Source organism: Zootoca vivipara, chromosome 12, assembly GCF_963506605.1.
Source record: "Zootoca vivipara chromosome 12, rZooViv1.1, whole genome shotgun sequence".
NCBI classification, from domain to species: Eukaryota; Metazoa; Chordata; class Lepidosauria; order Squamata; family Lacertidae; genus Zootoca; species Zootoca vivipara.
In genome coordinates, this window is record NC_083287.1 from 38800290 (window position 1) to 38818131 (window position 17842).

At 43.2% G+C, this 17842-nt stretch overlaps 1 protein-coding gene across 9 annotated transcripts in view; it reads right to left on the reverse strand.

The window, feature by feature from the left end:
- ABI1 (abl interactor 1) overlaps positions 1-17842 on the reverse strand; it is a 93510-nt gene that overhangs the window by 18219 nt on the left and 57449 nt on the right. For 6 of the 9 annotated variants that reach the window (XM_035129472.2, XM_035129471.2, XM_035129469.2 and 3 more), the window contains exons 3-6: positions 11348-11524; positions 6602-6616; positions 5832-5932; positions 2216-2356 (exon numbers count right to left, since the gene is read on the reverse strand). In XM_035129472.2, the coding sequence (XP_034985363.1) occupies positions 2216-2356; positions 5832-5932; positions 6602-6616; positions 11348-11524 (434 nt within the window). The remainder of the gene's footprint in view (positions 1-2215; positions 2357-5831; positions 5933-6601; positions 6617-11347; positions 11525-17842) is intronic. The other 3 variants (XM_035129470.2, XM_035129467.2, XM_035129466.2) reach the window with 1 other exon arrangement.

Below are 17842 nucleotides of genomic sequence, written 5' to 3' on the forward strand. Positions count from 1 at the left end.
AAGGGGCTGAGCTAAAATCAACCAGGATGGACTGCTAGATTTCCAGAAGCAGGGTTGTTGTTTTTTACAACACAGTGAAATATTTAAGCATGTAATCTGCCTACCACACCAACACACCCCAAGTCTGAAGTGGGATTTCTCATATTTCAATTGACTACTACCGTAGTAACCACGAGACTATATAATTATCTAAACATTTTTTTTAAAAAAAATCCTTCCAGTAGCACCTTAGAGACCAACTAAGTTTGTCATTGGTATGAGCTTTCATGTGCATGCACACTTCTTCAGATACACTGAAACAGAAGTCACCAGACCCTATATTTCTGCGGTTGTCTTAGAATTAACACTTTCTCTACCTAGAAACAGCAAAACACATTAAACTCGTTGCTTCGCAGAAGAAGCTTGACAGAAATCTGGTATGTGCGAGCCACACACACAAACTTATTAAGTGTGATCTTACATTATACCGTTAATTTCAGCGTTATAAGTATGACAGCACAACCATTTTCTCCTCCTTAAACCATCTATCATCAAGAATCTTCCCTTCCCAAAGTAAAAAAAAAAAAGGGGGGGTTAAACCACTGAGCCTAGGGCTTGCTGATCAGAAGGTTGGCGGTTCGAATCCCCGCAACGGGGTGAACTCCCATTGCTCGGTCCCTGCTCCTGCCAACCTAGCAGTTTGAAAGCACAAAGTGCAAGTAGATAAATAGGTACCGCTCCGACGGGAAGGTAAACGATGTTTCCGTGTGCTGCTCTGGTTTGCCAGAAGCGGCTTAGTCATGCTGGTCACATGACCCTGAAGCTGTACGCCGGCTCCCTCAGCCAGTAAAGCGAGATGAGCACCACAACCCCAGAGTCGTCCACAACTGGACCAAATGGTCAGGGGTCCCTTTACCTTTACCATGGTTGGCAAACATGAATTTCTATTTAGGAAATAGAGGAATTGTTAACTTATAAAAATGAAAGGTTCTGAAGATCAAGTACTCTAAGAAGATTTGCTCTTGATCTTGTCTTTACATTTCAGGGTATGTAGTGATGGTGGTTATTCAGCAGTGTTACATTTCTTTTACATTTTTACACTGCCATCCTTCCAGATGAAGCAACTTACATGTTGGGTTCTAGGGCTGGGTGATATCTGGTTTTCAACATCACAATATATCACCAGCTAAACATCACAATATCTCGATGTATCACAATACATATCTGTGGCGGCAGAGGGTCCCGCCATACCTCCCTGCAGCGGCAGAGGGCCTTGCTGTGCCACGCCACCCCGTGGCGGCGGAGGGCGCACCGCTCTTCCCTGCGGCAGAGGGCATTGACGAGGCTCCCTGCGGCGGTAGAGCATCTTAAAATGTAAGGAAGTAGTAGATTTAATAAAAATATTACCGTAAATAAACTTCCATATAATATTTTTAATATATTTTCGGCTAATTTAAGGGAAGTTTAAATTATTTACTAGTCAAGTTGCATCTGCTTCCACACTCAGGGGTTTAAGCGGAATCTGTGCATGCATCAGCCCCACTGAGTTCAACTAAACTGACTTCTACTTTCCTGGGAGTAAGCCTCATTGAATTCAGTGAACTCTTCCCCCTCCTTGCTGCAAGTCCTGCAAGACCTGCTCTCTGTCTAGCCCATTTATAACTGGTCCAGTAAGACTCACTCCAGCTGCAAAGGCTGTTTCTGCTGTTAAGGGATCATCAGAGTATTGATTAGGGTCAGGATCAAAATTTAGTTTTGGAGATGTCCTATTTTAGCTGCTATCTGGATTATGTCCTTGTATTTTCACTGTTAAAACCTTGTTAGGAATAATTATCAATAGTTTGCTACATAGCATATAGGAGGACGGGTGATACTGTTATCAACAGGTGGGGCAGGGGAAGGCTCACAGAAACACTTCAATATTTATTTGGATCCTGGTGATAGTCAAGATCTAAGTCCTGTTTCAGTTTTCTCCCAAGCAGCTGTTCCTTAATTGTGGACTGGAAGAGACTACGAGTGAATTCTAAAAACCAGGCTCACCTATCAATGAGTTCCACGGGCTGTGCTGGAACCACAACTGAATACCCTTTTGTTGTAAACAAAGCAAACTTTAGAAACAGGAAGTGCTTTAAACTAAAAATTCTTTGTTCCGTATCTCTTATCCTCCAACGTCTTTTATCATGCTTGGTTGGGATCAAGTTTCAGAACAAGCCACCTGCAGAGCCTTGAACTGTACCTGTGTGTTCTGGGCCTCTGGTTCAAGGATGCCGTTCTCCCAGGACTGTGCTGGCTTCCAAGCCTTGCAGGACTGGTCATGTAATCATTAGGGACTGTTGGTGGCTTAACAGGCTCCAAAGTCTTATAAGGTGTGTTCCGTCTGGCAAAATGAAACAAGACACAGAACAAAAGCGGGTGGGGAGAGAGAGGGAGGCTTATTAATTTACTAAGGAAACAACAGTTTACTAAGGAAAGCACAGTTCAATGTACATGTTAACAGTGTTTCTCAAACATAGGGGTCCCCCAGCTGTGGTTGGACTATAACTCCCATCATCCCTAGCTAGTAGGACCCATGGCCAGCAAACTGAAGCTCAATCTAGGTAAGACTAAAGCGTTGTTAGTGGGTGTCTCCCTATACCAGATGGCTGGGAGAGGCTGCTTAATGGAGTTACAGTCTCTTTGAAGGAGCAGGGATATGGCTTGGGGAAACTTCTGGCTCCTTTGCTTTCACTTGAGGCTCAGGTGGCCTCGGTGGCGTAGAGTGCCTTCCATCGGCTTCGACTGGTGGCCTAGCCGCACCCCTGTCTGGACAGGGATAGCCTAAGGTCTGTTGTCTATGCTCCAGCAACCTCTACGTCTGATTATTGCAATGTATTATACTGTATTTGCCTACCCACATTTCTTACCCTTCAATGCAACTGAACCTAACTTTCCACCCCCAAGCAATTCATTGCCTTCAAAGGCATCACGTAATTCTCCCTTCCTAGCATTAGAGTTCAATAAAATAAAGAGTTCCTTCCAACCCTGTCGGCACTAAACAGCACTTATTGGTATTTCCTTAGATTTATAACCCTCACGCTCCTTTTTCGAGTTCCCAGCAACTGCTTGCTGCTCTGCGTAGGATTTATATACTCATCTAATCCTTTCTTGTGTCATCTACAGCACATAATGCCTTTAATACCAATGGCTAGTTTCTGTAAAGGATTGCCTTCTAGGATTTTCAGAGTTTTCTTAAACTTCCACCTACAACCTAAAGCAGGAAGTTTCTGCTCTGCTGGGTGTCCAACTTGGCAACTTCTACTTTTTTTAAAGAAAGAAAAAGCTACATGCTTCATTAAATAATTTGTTTAAAATTCTGTTAAAACTAGCTTTTCTACTTTTATGAGTAATCTTGCTTCCTAGATTTTTTTTTTAATCTAAGGAAAATTAAGCAAGCTCATGAATGAAAATTTCTCCTTTTTCTGTATTAAAAACCACTTCGCCCCAAATCAACAAGTCAGCTATGCATTGGGAAAACCATAGAGCCAGCTCTAAACCACAGGTGACTCTGGATGACTACCAGCAAATTATAAAACCACAGTAAGACATCAAACATTTAAAACTTCCCCATACAGTGCTACCTTCAGATGTCTTCTAAAGGTCAGATAGTTGCTTATTTCCTTGACATCTGATGGGAGGGCGTTCCACAGGGTGGGTGCCACTGCCAATAAGGTCCTCTGTCTGGTTCCCTGTAGCTTCACTTCTCACAGTGAGGGAGTCGCCAGAAGGCCCTCAGCATGGATCTCAGTGACCAGGCTGAACGATGCGGGTGGAGATGCTCCTTCAGGTATACAGCACCGAAGCCATTTAGGACTTTAAAGGTCAGCACCAACACTGTTAAACTACTACTGATTCCATGCCTGGTTACTGGAGCATAAATTCTCTAGTCTGGCTTTCCATGTTTCCCAAAGATGGTGGCATTGTGCATTATTCTAGCAACATTCTATATTCCTAGCAATAAACCTATGCCTCCTGCAAACGCATACACCTCATTCCAAAGCTCGAGCGTTGCTCATTTTTCCAGGTTCAACATTTGACATCTACCCAAGTCAGTCTTCCTCAGACTTTTTGAATCTGCTTTTAAACTTCCTCTACCTTCTCTATTTTTAAATTTTTACATATGGATGTTTTATGATAGCCTATATTTGTAATGGGGTCACGAAGGGTCGGACACGACTGAACGACTAAACAACAACAACAACAATATTTGTAATGCCTAAGAAAGGGTTTGGCAAAGAAGATTTCGCTTTTATTTCCTTAAAAATACCTCAAAAACTTCAATTTTTTCGGAGATTTTGCAAATAAAAAATAAAAAAAATCTCATCAACTTTGCCCAAAAAAGAGAGCTCAACAACTTTTGTGTCCGGATTTTCACTTTTTGAAATATGGCAACCCTATCCAAGAGAGGGCTTTCAAGCAGATGCTGCTAATCTCCTTGAAGTTTATTACTTAGTGTGTCTGAGAAATCATAGCACATCCCCACACCATTCCCTAGGGATTTTTACCTTCCCAGAGCACCCCAACCTATAGTTTGAAGACCTAGGAATGAATGGTCTAAGACTGTACCAATATAGCAACTTATATTGTAAAAAAAGGGGGGGTGCTCTGGTATGCTATAGACCTTATTCTGGCCCTTGCAGTAGAATGTGCTTGCTTGTAACAGGACTTCAGTTTCTCACCCTCTTACCACAGCCTCAAGGCTATTGCAGATCTTAACAGGGCTCTGGTAGAGCCAGTCCTGTAAACAGAAAATACCCACCAGGCAAAAACAGATGGACTGATATAATGCCTATGTACCAATTCAATCCACTCAAGGTGTCAGACTGCATAAACAGAACATATTTCGGAGTGGGTGTTCTGTTCAAGCATTGGAAACTTAAAAAATAAAAATAAAAATAATATTCCGCTTTGGCTGTAACAGGAATGAAATAGCAGTCATCCCTGCTACCCTGGGCCAGCTCTACCATGAGGCAAAGTGAGGCAGCTGGCTTAGGCAGCAGGTGCTGGGGGCAGAGGTGGTAGCAACATGTTGGGGTTACATGCACTCTCTGAACTAGCCTTCTGCACTCTTGTAAACACCAGAGCTGAAGTAAGACCAGATACTGAAGTCTGCTAAGCTTCTGTATGTGCAACTGGGTGGGTGGGTGTGCCATTCCCACCCCCTTCGCCACAGACAAATATCATTCACTGGCCCCAGCCTCCCTGCCCAGGTTGCAATCCTAAAGGCCACGCACTAAGGAGATGGCTGTATTGAAACCTGTTGAATCTACTACTGTATAAGAAAATGCGCTTTTCGGATTGAGTCAGTTATTCCGTGTAGGCTGTACAGTCATACCTCGGGTTACGAACACCTTGGTTTACGAACTGCGCAAACCCGGAAGTGTTTTCGCGACACGCGCACCGGTCTGCGCATGCGCAAAGCACAAAAATCATGCTTTGCGCGTGCGCAAAATGGCACGTTGCGTCCCGTTCGGGTTACGAACTATTCGGGTTGCGAACTGCGATCCGGAACGGATCGCGTTCGTAACCCGAGGTATTACTGTAGTCTCATGGAATGATTCTCAGGCCAAAATATTAAAGGTGATATCCAATTAAATCATACTACTGAAATCAGGGAAACTTCTGAGTGCATTGATTCCATGGGTCTACTCTGAACATGATTTCGGTTGGATACCACCGCGGTATTTTATAACAGAAGTGCAAGTTAAACAAGCACTAGGAGACAGAGACCTCAAATGCTAGAAAACTGTTGACCCAAGCAATTAAAACTGTATTCTTTGTCAACCGAAAAGGGAGAATGAAAGTCTTATTCTTACCCCAGAGTTCCCCGGCCCGACATGGGAGGACTTGGTGGTTTTTGTGTAGGCGGATTTGTTCTTGACAGAGTGCCAGTTCTCGCAGGCTGGTTATTTCCATGCTGAAAACCAGAATAATGCTTTAATTTCTTTGGACAGAAATAGCCCCAACTGTTATGTCGATGCAATGCTTGAATACACTAATATATGAAGTGAGGATTCCCAGACAGCTTTTAAACCACAGCTTCTTCTGCTGCATACAGGATTAAACACTAGAAGAGAAATCCTAAGCTTTTTAATTCTAAGCCCCCACCCCCACCCCGCTCCTTTTGCACATTTGCACCCACAGTGAATGAAACCTAAGCTGCACTAAGCATAAATAATGGCTCATGAACCAAATTTTATTTTAGTGAACGTGTCAGATCCACTGAATTTATTTTGTATTCAAGATTTACATAGGCATGCAAGTGTTTCTGGGAAGCCTGATCTAAGGTGTAAGTCAGTAAGAGATAAGCATCTACCTAATCAAAGCAAAGCACTATGTATGTTAGAGAAAAATTAAAATGTTATCTATGGATAAAATGCACTTTGTCAATATATCAGTGATATATTAACTGTCAGTTGGAGCTGAGGTTCAGCACATGTAAACAACCTATGGGGTTGGGGGAAGAGAAGAGAGGAGTAAAGGGGAGAAAGAGGAGAGGAAAAAGGACTAGCTTTCAGGTGTAACGGCTCAGCAGCCTCTATTGTCATGGGACATTGTGGGTCAAATGAGAAATAACTCTTCTTACCTTGGCTTTTAGCCACTTACGTTGGCAAATAGAAAAGGAGGAAGAAAAGTAGAAATTAATGGCAAAATCTCTTACTGTTCACATGGCAGGTTTAAGTAATAATGGCACAATTATTGGCAGCATTTGTTTTCTTCACTGTAATCTACAACTGCAGGCCAGTTCAGGGAATAGCTTTCGTTTGCCATCACTGAGAAAGCAGACCAAGTTTCCACAAAAGGAGGAAGTCTTGTCCGTCTTAATTCAGCATTTTTTTAAAAAAATTAAAAAATGTTTCCATCCCTCTAGCAATTGTGAAACGCTGTCCAGGTTGACACTTAGAACCATTCGATACATTTAGAACAGCCTGCAAACACCTGAAGCAGGTGAAGGCAGGTGGGGCTGGTGAATAATGCCCACCCCGCCCCAGAAGACCAATATTTTGGTCCATGCCTGCTTGGTGCCTTAAAAAAAAATGGAACCTTAGCCTGTGAAGGTGGATTACATGAGACCACATACAAAAAATAAAGTTGATCTTCCCGCCCCAGCACACACAGAGAGATTAATTCTTCCACATAAAGCATTATGAAGTTGTGAATTTCCTGCATCATTGGCAAGGGAGTGGACCAGATGATGTTTTAGGTCCCTTCTAACTCTTTTGATTCCCTTCAAGAAAGACAAATGGGCTGCAAATTATATGTACCCAGGGAAATGGTAGTCATTCTGGTTGCATCACCACCATTCACACAAAGAGATAATCAGCAGCTCTCTGCTAGCCTAGTTCACAACAACCTCTCTGTGTGCAGTTACTCTCTCTTCTGACTGGTAGTAGTTCTGAAGCTCAGGCAGAGAGGCTTTCCCAATTCCCAGAAAGAGGTCTTGGCTGGGCGTATTGTTGCACAACATTTAACTAGGAATTCTAACGATCAGGCTTGTGACTTTCTACCTGAAAAGCATGTTCTCTGCACCACGGAGTTATGGTTCCACTTTTATACTGTCTGCCCCTTTCACAATATGCTTTGCACACCCAACGTTGCATTTCTGACCTTTTGCTTCTGACGCTAGAGCCTTGGGGGGAATAAAGCCCAGCTAGGAGAAATGGGATGGCGAAAAAGAAAGCGAGTGTCAGCACAGCCGAAGAGTCAGATCAGATATGAATTCACCGGGTAGCTGTGCTCAAGTAATTTCTTAGTCACATGTTACCCCTCTGTAGAATGAAAATTATTTATGACCTATCTCAGATGGAGGCTATGAAGATGCATTAGGGCTGTGCGTGCAGCATTTTGGATTCCCAGGACAGAGAGAACATGAAAAGAGGTGTATAAAAAGATACACCGTATTATTCCGTGTGTAAGACCATGTTTTTTGATTATTAAAAAATGTTGAAATTGGGGGTCGTCTTATACACGGATAGTGCAGAGAGGGGAATGGGTGACCGGTGGCAGCTGTGAGGAGGAGATTGTCAGTGGCGACTGGGCGGGTGATTGGTGGCTGTGGCAAGGCCTGCTGGTGATTGACAGCTGCTGCTGCTGTGGTGGCGATTGGCAGCGGAGGTCAGGCAGGCGAGCCAAAAAAAGCTCCACAACCCTGGGTAACCCGCCCGCCCCCCCCCAAAAGCTTAATAACTCTGCGTAATCTCCATTTCCTTAATTTGGGTTCCGAAAAAATAGGGGTTGTCTTATACACGGGGGCGTGTTATACACGGAAAAATACAGTATGTGGTGTGGAGGAAAAAGCCTCCATCGTCCTCCTCCTCTCATATGACTAGAATCCAGTGTAATCTAATGAAGCTGATTGGTAGGAGATTCAGAACTGGCGAACAGAAGTACTATTTCAATCAGGGCACAGTTAGCCTACGCAATTTGATTCCACAAATTGTAGCGATGGCCACTAGCTTAGAGAGCTTTAGTGGTGCCTGCCCATCACAGTGCACTGGTCTTAGTTAACTGGTCTTACAAAGTACCTTTGAACACAGAGTTTGATTTCAAGCAGGTCGTCTGATATTATTGTGACTCCAGGTGCTTGACAGGTTGATCTGTGGAGGGTGGAAGAGGAAAGGATAGGGGACAAAGCTCCCCACATCTGATCTCAGTCTAAGCATAGGGCTTTTTTTATAATCTAAGTGGATTTAGTGTAAGTATATTACACTTTAGTGTAAGTAAGTATTATCTCAAAAAGCAATCTTCTATTCAGGCAATGTGTGCTTTTAAAAATTAGGATTAATATTTAAAAAGGCACACAGCTTTGTACACATTTGCATAAATATATCTCATGAAAGAGAACCCTAGGGAAATTCTTTAATCACAAACTAGTGCTGGATTGCAATGCCAGATTAAAGAGATCTCTTGTCTGCACAGGTAGGCAAGTAGGCAAGTTTTCCATAAGATGCGCAGTGTGTTTGCTACTTCTGCAATAAAATAATTTAAGGAGTTGTTTCCCAGTGGGTGACATGCAATTTCTACAAGGAAGTGCTTTCTGCACAGGAAGTTGTTTCCTTCTAACAATGCTTGGAAAATAAAGCTCTGTACTTTTCCCCAAGTCCTCAAAGTACTTAAAATGGTAACTTAACAGCATCCCTTCCAATATGATCCTGTGTGAGTATTAAAATCTGCAAGGGGGAGGGGGCTTTTTCCATCATTCCACAGGTGAGAAAGCTGCATTGTATGGTGACCCAAGACATGTTTTCCTTGGCTACTGCCCTAGCTATTGAGCTCCTGAAACACAACTGGAATAGTCTTATACACCAATTAAATACATTCATCCTTTCCCTGGGAGGGATGATAAATATTCTGTTGATGTAATTCTTAATTACTGTTATAGCTTTCTTGATTGCTGTTACCCACCCTGGGCTCCTGAAAGTGATGGAGGGTCAGATATAAATTAAGGCAATACATAAATAACAAATCCTTAAAGCATCCCATAAAAAGATAGCACAGTCTTACTCCTATATTGCAGATCAGGGACCTGGAGCCAAGAGAGAGTAGCTTGCAGAAAACCACCCAATGAGTTCATGGCAGGAGGTGAGATTTGGACTAAGAAGCTTCTAGCTCATGCTGAGTTCACTTTAGTTCTCAATATGTGCTAGTAGTGTGTTTGTGTTATCATCACCATCAGACACACACACACACACACACACACACACACACATACACACACAGCCATACCAATTTTTATATTTGGCAGACAAACAATGAGCTCCTGAAACATTTTCAAATTCCAAAATTTGGTATGGGCTACCTTGCAAAACCATCAGTTCAGGAATCAAAGCAGCAGCAACAAGAGAAACTGGTGTAAAGAATATGCTCCATTATTAAGCACAAATTTTGTAGACACAGCAAATGGAAAACAGTAAGGAAGGCAGGGGGCATTTTTGCACTCTGGTGTGTCATGAAAGGAGTCACAGAGTTGTCTCCACTTTGAAGCCCGCTACTAGAAAACTGTGGAACTGAGTTCTGATCACCCTTTCGCAAGACTCACAATAATATTACATACAGTGACCTTTATAAAGAGCCAAAACCTTTCTTGCAAAACAAAAAGTAGCAGTGTTCCAACATTTCTTCTTTTTCTTACAAACTAAAGGCATGTCAAGAACACTAGAGGAAGAGAACAGGTTATGTTGTCAGTTCTCTTCAATTTAAATTTAAACACACAGGGCTTTCCTTTTGCGGTCACTCCTAAATACAATTGCACAACTGCTTGCTTTCAACACACCTTTGAGAGGATTTAAGAGGCATTTAAGTGCATTCAAGGAAAACGTATTTCATAAATTGCTTTCGTGAGGGAAAGGAGCAGCTCCATCGAAGTCTGCCTGCTACCTTGTTTCCCTCCTCCATTTTTGCATCACTGCGTCTGTTCTCAGCTTGCCAGAGCTTTTAACAAACAGATGCTAAACACATAGCACTATCACAAACAATCACAGCTTCAAAATGCAGTGATAGTAACATTTGGCTGGCACAGCACAGATGTGACTGAAAGGACTGCCTTTATTTTAGAGAAAAGATCTAATGATATATTCTTCCAGGAAGGACCAAAACAGGAAAAAGCAACTGCTATTCTCAGAAATCAAATGAAGACTAGCATTCTGGCTGAAAATACAATTGGATTAATAAATTTATTTATACCCTTGTGATATATAGACCTTGTTCAGATGTAACGAGATGCAGCAAATCTCAAGTCCTCACAATCCACTTCACCTCAGTCAGTTGGAGGAGTTTGCAAACCCTTTTTGTTGCTTGGTCTAACCCAGGCATCCCCAAACTGCAGCCCTCCAGATGTTTTGGCCTACAACTCCCATGATCCCTAGCTAACAGGACCAGTGGTCAGGGAAGATGGGAATTGTAGTCCAAAACATCTGGAGGGCCGAAGTTTGGGGATGCCTGGTCTAACCTTAGTTAAGTGATATGCCCTAACTGGGGGAAACTGCAGTTAGTCCCTAAAAAGCTAGCTGTAAAGAACAGTTTGACTAGCTTTGCTTCCACTAAACATAGTTAAAATTAACCACAGTTTAAGGTTTACACAACACTAAACTGTGGTTAACTGAAACTGGAAGTGGAAACCGTGCCAATTTCCTCCTCACAATCAATGAAAGAGGAGGAAAGGGAAGACTGTTTCCTAGTTTTATTGCAGTACTGTATCAACAGAATGGTGTACTTCCAAACAGATGCAGTAACTACTTAAAGAGATATTTTAGAAAACCTAGAAGAGCAACTTCAGATATCATTTGGTACCCCAAATACTTGAGGAGGGCTGGGAAAAGAACTAAGTTCTTACCTTTACACCATGACCCACGTCATCCAGCACTGTGTAGTCTATAGGTTTTCGAATATACCTTACAGGACGCTCCATGTTTGCTGGTGCAATGATTTTGTGTGTTCTGGATGTATTCTTATTGGTTGTCAAAATGCCGATCTCTCTACGGGCCACCTTCTCTTTATGTATGTCCACCGTCTACAAAGAGGAAAAGTCAGAAATTCATGCCTAACTGTGACATAAAAATAAGCCCCACAATACTTTTTTTTTCTCATCATCATCAGAAATTTATTTTATTAAAAATGTAAAGCCAATATAAATGGTAATATTTGCAATCTTGATGACTAGCAAGTTCTATTTCTACATTTACAAGATTCTTCTACATGTTTGGGAAGTTGCTTGCAATGCATTTGCACACCTCTGATCATAACCAAATTCTGCTTGATGGTTCCTGAGATCAAGGAATGGGTTTTCATCCTTCATTTCTTTACACCCTGTTTGATCTGAGACTTCAACCATTCAGGGTTTTTCTGCATTCAGTTGGTAATATCTGGGTTGATCCCAATGGACAGAGTAGGTTCCAAATATAAAAGAGTAAAGGAAATAAACTGGATGTAGAATGGTGAGCAGTCATAAGATGCACTATTGTTCTAAAAATCAGTTGCTGAAATGGTCACGTAATTGAAAGGAAGCTAGTATTTCCATGCTCAGATATCATTCCCCCCCCCATGCTGCCCTGCAATTACATGATTATATAGTACTGTACAGTTACACCTATACTTACAGCATCATACCTTTCAACTTATGTAAAGCATACACATGGAAAGTGGGGAAAACAAACAAAAATCTATATATCACAGTAAATAAATTATTTGTTACAAGGGACACAAACCAGGAAGTGAGCCAGAAACACACAGAACTGCAAGACAGTCACCTGACGGAGCTAAATGCTAAATTTCCAGAATTGGAAAAGCAAGAAGAGAGAATCTAGCACATAAGGAATTCAAAGAATCACCCTGGAAAGGCTTGAATCCTGACACTAGAAAACCCGAACACTAATCTCAAAATTCAAACTATGTGTGTATGTTTCTACCTTCTCGGACTACAATATTTATTGTGATGGGGGGAAAGGGTAACTGGAATTTTTGCAGTCTTAGCTGCAGGTTTAGAAGATAGCCATTTGGGTCACAATTGGGGTGGGATGTTTCTAAATAAGCAGGATGCTTAGAGCATATGAATATGAGCATTGGAGCAGAGGGGTGTTCCACTGTTGCCCCATTCTCAGTCACCCATAGGTTCTACTCAGAGCCCACCAGTTTCAAAAATGTTAGCTGCCCGTTCTCAGTTTCTCTCCAGTGCTAGAAGACAAGAGAATCAGAACTTTTTAGTGCACATGAGTCACAAAGAGAAAGACAAGCTACATTAGAAAATAATTGTCAAGGGCAAAAGGACACATTTCTATCCAAGCAGTTTGTGGGTGAAAAGCAAATTAAACCCAGCTGAAGTGTTTGCAGATCCCATTAATAGCTATCAAAATAATTTTAGAACAGTTTTAAATTATGAGATTTATATAAAGTTATCACAAAGAAGAAACATGGAAGAAAATGCGTAATAATTCAATAAGTGATTGAAAGTATATGAGAGAAGACCAAAGAGTATGGATTGCATCCAACTAAGTTTTACTTAGAGCACATCCATTGAAATTAATAAACCTAAGTTACTCATATCTATTAATTTCAATGAGTGTACTTCAAGTATGACTGGCACTGGATATAACTCTAGGAACCTTTGCTTCATATCGTTTTCACATCTTCAAAATTTGTTAGTAAAATATGGGCTTCATAGTTTTTAGAGACAAATGTTTACAGGCACATGAGCTGGTGATGTGTTTCAGCTTCCGATGGGAATTGTGCTTCCAGTTTGCCAAAAGATCTCTTTTACCTCTAGAAAATATCTTTCCATTAACTTTTGCTTAGAAAATTGGGGATATCAAATATAAAAGGTACTGTTTATGTACATCATTCACTAGGACATAGGTGCATCAAAACATGTACTGTATATAGAAATAGATGCCTCCATAGAGGAGTTTAAGCAAGACAATCTTCAGCATCTCTACCCAAGAAAGATGCAGACATATACAGTGGTCCCTCGGTTTACGAACTTAATCAGTTCCAGAAGTCCGTTTTTAAACCAAAACTGTTAAACCGAGGCGCACTTTCCCTAATAAGGCCTCCCGCTGCCAGTGCCCTTCCACCGTTCGGCTTCTGTTCTTAGACCGACGTAAAGTTCACAAACCGGGACACTACTTCCGGTTTTGTGGAGTTCATAAACCGAATCATTCTTAAACCGGACTGTTCTTAAACCAAGGTACCACTGTATTCCTATCCACCTCGCAGTCACATAGGAATGCCTCTCCAACATGTACAGTCAGATGCAAATGGTTTGCAGTTTTCCTAGGCTCAGTACTAGTAGTGGACTAGGCTGCAGGTTTCTAACTTCTATTGCAATGATTAGACCAAATTCCTTAGGTTAGAGCAGTGGCAGAGGAACCGTCTTTGGCACCCAGGGCGGTGCAGCCCGTACGAACTGCGCATGTGCAGCATTCCGTACAGAATGGCGCACATGGACACTTCGTACGTGCTGCCGCTCACGAGTGGCAACCCGTACGGACACCGTGCAAGCAGCAGACCATACGGACTGCGCATGTGCGGCAACCGTATGGGATGCTGCACATGCACAGTCCGTATGGGCTGCCGCTTGCACGGCGTCTGTACGGGTTGCTGCTCACGTGTGGCAGCACGTATGGAGTGTGCATGTCGCTGTGCGAAAGGCAGCCCATATGGACGGCACGTGTGAGGAGAATGGTAGGAGGAATAAGCCAGTCTGGAGCCAGTAGCAGGCCCCTTACTCAGTGCCCTGTAAGCTCACAGACTGGAATAGGCCAGTGTCTTGCATACAACACAAATGCCAAGCAGCAGATTAGATCAACCTTAAATCTATAAAAATCTGGCATGCCCTCCTCTTTGCAAAGTGGCTTACAACAGCTAAGATCAGGGGTCCCCAAACTACGGCCCCCGGGCCGGATGCGGCCCAATCGGCCTTCCAATCCGGCCCGCGACGACCCCCGCCGCCCGCTGCCGCCGCCCGCTCTCACGGCGCGCGGCGCAGCGACGATCTAAAAAATCGGCAAAAAATCGCCGAAAATCCTTTGTGCGCATGCGTATGGGCCTCTCCTGACCCGGAAGAGGTCATTTCTGGTGCACTTCCGGGTCGGGGGAGGCCCATACGCATGCGCACAAGCGATTTTCGGCGATTTTTTCCCGCCCGTGTGCGTGTGCGCATGCGCACGGGCGCACACTCCCCCGCCCTCCGGCCCGCTGCGCGCGCACTCCCCTGCCCTCCGGCCCACTGCGCGGTCGGCGCGGCGGGCACCGGCCCGCCGCGCGGTAAGTCTGGGGACCCCTGGCTAAGATCATAGGAAGGAAAACAAGTTTGAAGCTGAAACAAGTCTATAGTGCAAAGGAGTTTCATAAAGAAATGCAACACAGCAAGGAAGCCTTCCTCACCCTCTAACTTGTTTGCAAGGAACAATAATCTTCCTTGCCCTTCACTGGGTCACCACGTTCACCATCTCTCTCTATAGCTCTTTGCAATGAATGTGCCCCTATAAATCTGGTGCATCAATCACTTTGCATATCATTGGCACACATAAAACTGTCCCCACAGCTCCTCTTCCAGTAAAAGTTGAGTTAACAAGATTTCATAGACCACTTTAGGTGCACTGGGAATGTTTTTACCATAAACAGCTATTTTATTGCCACTAATAATGGGAATATGTGGCCCATGGAAGGTTGTGTTTTTGGTTGTTTCTGCTTTAATCACGTTAGGGAGGGAATGCTACAACGCTGCTGCTTAATCAAGTCTTACTCAACCTTTACTATTCGAGGCTGCCATTTCAGTCAAAGAACTGCACAATCGTAGTTTGTTTGATTTTGATGAATACCCATTTCGCCGTAAGCAGACAATATTTGTTTGCGTGTGAAAGAGAGAGAAGAGGCTTACATGAAGAGTAACGCTGCTGCTGCAAGCCAACATGAGGACAGTTTATTAAATGACAGATTTCCCAGTTTTTGGTGGGGGCCTCATGGAGCACATGGAGTCAGTGGCATTCTTGCAAGAGTGGTGCTCCTCTCATTAGGATGGGATGGTTGTGATATCAGGTGCAGTCGCTGCCATCCAAATCTCACTAATGCCTCTCACTGCCCCCATCCTTGTCTGGATATGTGAAGGAGGACAGTCACCCTCACTGGGGGACTGCAGTTTTGTTGAATTTCTAACCCAAGCAATCACTTAATGGGCCACAGCCATTTAAAATGATTGAGTACAGAAATTTCAGGACTCATTTACTCTACTCCTGATCCCTGACAGGCCCGGCTCTAGGGGTAGTCTCGGTGGCACAGGGTGCCAGGCTGGCAGGAGGGCGCTGCGTGGCGAAGCCATGCTGCGTGCTGCGCCCGCCCACCAGGGCGGAGGCACCGGAGCGATCTCGGCACCAGGGCGCCCGACCGGCTTGAGACGGCCCTGATCCCTGAACAACTACAACTCTGTATGCCAATTCAACCTGGAGTATCTAAGCAGTCTGCACAGAACAATAACACGTGTTTAAAGATATCAGGAGCCAGCCACAAAGAACTTGCATTCTCTCACCAACGCATACTCCCCTTGCTAGTCTTTTTTTTAAAATTATTTTTTCTATTGGTTTTACATAATTTTACACATGTTAACTTAAGCCATTTCAAACATTAAAATAAAAGGTTCTTTCAAACCTCCTTCCCTCCCTCCATGGGTTCCATATATAAAATAAAGTATTCTGCATCTTTTACCCTTATCCATCTATTACATATCCATAATTACCATAACTGATTCTACATTACAAGTGTCATTATATCCCTGCCAATGATTTTAACTGTTTACAGTGGTCTTTTAAATATATTGAAAATTTACTCCAGTCTTTTAGGAATACTTGATCTTCCTGGTTTCTGATCTTTCCCGACAGTTTGGCCATCTCTGCGTACTCCATCAGTTTAGTCTGCCGTTCTTCTCTGGTTGGTATCCCCTTGCTAGTCTTAACCATGGTTACCAACTTTGAACCCTAGTTTCAAAACCTAGTCTTGGATCCAAAAGTGTGCATGTGTATATGCATGTATCTAATTTCTGGTCTAGCAGCCCCTTGTGCCTAACGGAGCAGCAATCTGCCAACCTATGAGGGCAATCTTTTGGGGAGGCGCATAAGCGTTGCGGTAGGAAGAAGGGGTGGAAAGCTGCACTCCGACCTTTGTACCCCAGCCCTGGTTAAAAGGTGAAGCCAAAGAGAAGGAGACATGCAATCTTACACCCCGCCAATGTAAAGCTTATCCTCACTACAACAATCAATTCCTTGAGATTCCTATTTTAGAGATGAGGAAACAGAAGGCTGCTTTCCTGGGGGAGAGCACCCCATTTTGTTCAATCTAGAACAGCGTTTCTGAGGCAGTGGGCCTCAGTGCCACAGTCTTCCTGGTACCTTCTACCTTGCAAGCCCTGCCCCCTAGCAAACGATATCAGTAATTACCGGCTCATTGTGTCAAACTCTCCCTCCATTTTGTGACTATCTATGCCCCACCATTTTGCAACTGTTGGGCCTCAGTCATCTTCAGCCCTCTCAAGAGGGGCTTGGTTTAAAAAGATCAGGAGCCACTGCTCTAGAAGACTCTTCTGTAGCATGAGACTACACCTGGAAGTCTCTTCACTCTCACATTCCTTTGCATGCTTTTGTTATTATTTTTGTGGGGTGTGCGTGTTTAAAAATTGTGTTCTTAAAGCCGCAGCCAGCACTTTCAACCCAAGTCTCAAACAGACCCACTTGTCCTTAAAGATTGCAATTTCCCTTTCTTCAGTTGAAAAGGGTACAAAAACACAGCCAAAAGAGCTAAGCACATGCTGTCAGAGTTAATTCAGCTTCAGCATTCAGAAAGGGCAATAGGACTTTGCATGTGCCCAAATGGTTCTTTGGTTTGGCACACTGCAGTGCCTGTGAAGTACAGCACTCTCTCTTTTTTCCAGCCTCAGAGAAAATGATTTCATGATTGTTACCATGGAGCAGAGAAATGCCACTCAGGAGAGATGTCAGCAGGTTAAGAGTTTTTGCCGGCAGGAAAGTGAAACAATCTATCCAACCAACTTTGTACAGTCGCTGCCATTAACTGCACTTCCTAGGCGTGCATATTCTTACACTAGACTAGGAATAGTTAGAGATTGGGATACAGGGCCTCTGCTGAATTTTCAGGCGTTTCTTTTTTTTTTAATTAAGCCTTTTAACATTTTTACCTGCCAGGGTTTTAAACAAATGAATTCAAGGCACTCTGATCACTTACATTAAAAAATAAACTATTGAGTACTTGTAAGTCCACTTATTAGCACATAGAATCATAGAGTTGGAAGAGACCACAAGGGCCGTCCAGTCCAACCCCCTGCCAA